We start from the raw sequence: 2,405 nt of genomic DNA on the forward strand, positions 1-2,405 counted from the left end.
CCCCTCCCCCCTCCCCCGGTTCCCAGCCCCCCCCCCCCCCCCATAGCTTGCTGCCCTGCCCCCTCCTGCAGCTCTCCACCGCCCACTTGTAGCTCGCTGCCCCACCCTCCTGCTGATCCGTGATCCAGTCATTATTTGGTCCTTCGTTATGTGACGACCATTATATAGGATGTACCTACAATATGCACATATGTGTGCAAATTCACGCTCTCACCACGGGGACAGAAAGACATCTGCACACACACCTATGCACATGTTTATACAAATATCTCTCTATAGACATGTTCAAACACACAGGCAAATGAAATACACACATGTACATGAAAACTTACACATCTATAAATCTCGCACTTGAGTAGACAAACATGGGCCCTCCCCACTGGAGACCATCTGTCATTTATTAAGTCATTCAACAAGCACACACTGAGTGCCTGCTATGAGCCAAGCATAGTCCTGTCACAGGGGCTGGGAGAAAACCCCCCTCTCACCCAGCAGCCGCTTCCATTTTTTGATGAGGACTTTGGCCAAAGACACCACCTCTTTGTCTGAGCAGTACTTCCGGACCCCATTAACGGCGACTCCAATCCTGGTTGTCTGAAAAGCAACAGGGTTAGGGACTGGTCTGGGAATGGACACACAGGATTGGCTGCCCTACCTGAAAAGACCTGCCCCAGTTCAACCACACCCTCCCTCAGCCTGACCTGTGCCTGAGATAACCCTGACCCTATAACTGAGGCCCTGACCTGCCATCCTTGGTGAGGGCCAGTGCCCCAGGCTCAGACCCTGCACTGATGGATAGCTTTGGTGGAAAGCTGAGGTGGTGGTGGTGGTGGTGGGTCTGGCTGACGAGGACCCCTCCCCATTCCCAGTCCCCAGGTGTGGAGGAGGCATATCTTTGAGCTCAAGTTTCACCTTACGATATAGCCCTGGCTACTACAGCTTGGGTCTGTGCTGATTCTTTTTCAGGGCCAAGAGCATCGGGGAATGTTTGGGGGCTATATGGGCCACAGGGAGGATCAAAAAATGGGGGGTCTCTTCACTGGATCATTGGCCTCTTGTATGCCACAAGCCCAGGGCCTTGGGAATTGGGGTATTCAAGGAAAATACCTCAGTCTTTCTCCCAGACCCAGAGGGCCCCTGTGCTTGGAAGGTCTCCTGTGCCCAGCTAAATGCCCAGTCCCCACCCTCAGAGCACCTCAAGATCCCCCAGCCCTCTCCTCAGAAATTGCCCCCAGACCCCACCCTTAGAGGTCTTCCCCCCAGATGGATACCCCCCACCCGCCCCAGCACTGTCCCCAAAGCTTTCCACCCCCACCCCACCTGGAGTAGCTGGATGGACATCTGACAGCTGTTCAGCTTCTTCAGAAGGTCGAGGGCCCCTTCCTGTGGGAGGCCACAAGGTGAGGGCTGAGGCTGTGGGTTCTGCCCCAGGCCCCTCTCTGACCATCTGGTCTCGGTAGGAAAGAGGAGGGGAGGTGTTGGGGAGGCGACTGTTCCAGCTACAGGACACAGGCAGACAGGCAGTCGGAGGACAGGCAAGGGACAGAAAGAAGGAGAGAGAAGGAAAAGATTCTGCCCGGTTCAGCTCTCTACGTCACCCTTACCACCCAGGCTGGGTTCAAGCTCCTCTGAGCCAGGCTTCAGCCCTATCCACTTTCCCTGACCCTAAGCCATTGGTTCTCCTGTTCTTTCTACTGGGTATGCTCTCCCCTTCCCCATCTCTTCCTCTAAAATTAATTACTTTCAAGCTTATTATTATTGCTTTAGTATCCTCCTTTCCTCACTTTCCTACTGTGAGCTTCTGCAGAGTGAGGTGTGTGTGTGTGTCTATCCATTATGTGTGTGTGTGTGTGTGTCTATCCATTATACCTCGATACAGCTTTATCGATCATAGGCTACAACTTGATGTGGACATATCGCAGGCTACAACTTGATGACTTTTGACGCATGTATACACCCATGAAACAATCACCACAATCAAGATAAGAACTCAGCCACCATTCCCTGAAGTCTCCTAGTTCCCCTTTGTAATCCATCCCTCCTTGCACCCCCAACCCCATACCCAGGCCACCACTATTCTGCTTTCTGTCATGATAGATGGGCTTGTATTTTTTTAAAAAGGAATAGTTTTTAGCTCAGCTGGTCTGGCTCAGTGGTTGAGCATTGACCTATGAACCCGGAGGTCACGGTTTGATTCCCAGTCAGGGCACCTGCCTGGGTTGTGTGCTTGATCCCTTAGTGTGGGTCGTGCAGGAGGCAGCCAATCAACGATTCTCTCTCATCACTGGTGTTTCTCTCTCTCCCTCTCCCTTCCTCCCTGAAATCAATTTTTAAAAAAATGGATAGTTTATTGATTTTTAGAGAGAGAGAGAGAGCAAAACATCAACTGGCTGCCTCCCACACGC

General features: G+C 52.2%; 1 protein-coding gene across 3 annotated transcripts in view; it reads right to left on the bottom strand.

Moving 5' to 3' along the window:
- TCEA3 (transcription elongation factor A3) overlaps positions 1 to 2,405 on the bottom strand; it is a 43,996-nt gene that overhangs the window by 36,899 nt on the left and 4,692 nt on the right. For 2 of the 3 annotated variants that reach the window (XM_006094041.3, XM_023758342.1), the window contains exons 2-3: positions 1,321 to 1,383; positions 489 to 594 (exon numbers count right to left, since the gene is read on the bottom strand). In XM_006094041.3, coding sequence (XP_006094103.1) covers positions 489 to 594; positions 1,321 to 1,383 — 169 coding nt within the window. The remainder of the gene's footprint in view (positions 1 to 488; positions 595 to 1,320; positions 1,384 to 2,405) is intronic. The other variant, XM_006094042.3, reaches the window with a different exon arrangement.

Source organism: Myotis lucifugus, unplaced genomic scaffold, assembly GCF_000147115.1.
Source record: "Myotis lucifugus unplaced genomic scaffold, Myoluc2.0 scaffold_128, whole genome shotgun sequence".
NCBI lineage: Eukaryota > Metazoa > Chordata > Mammalia > Chiroptera > Vespertilionidae > Myotis > Myotis lucifugus.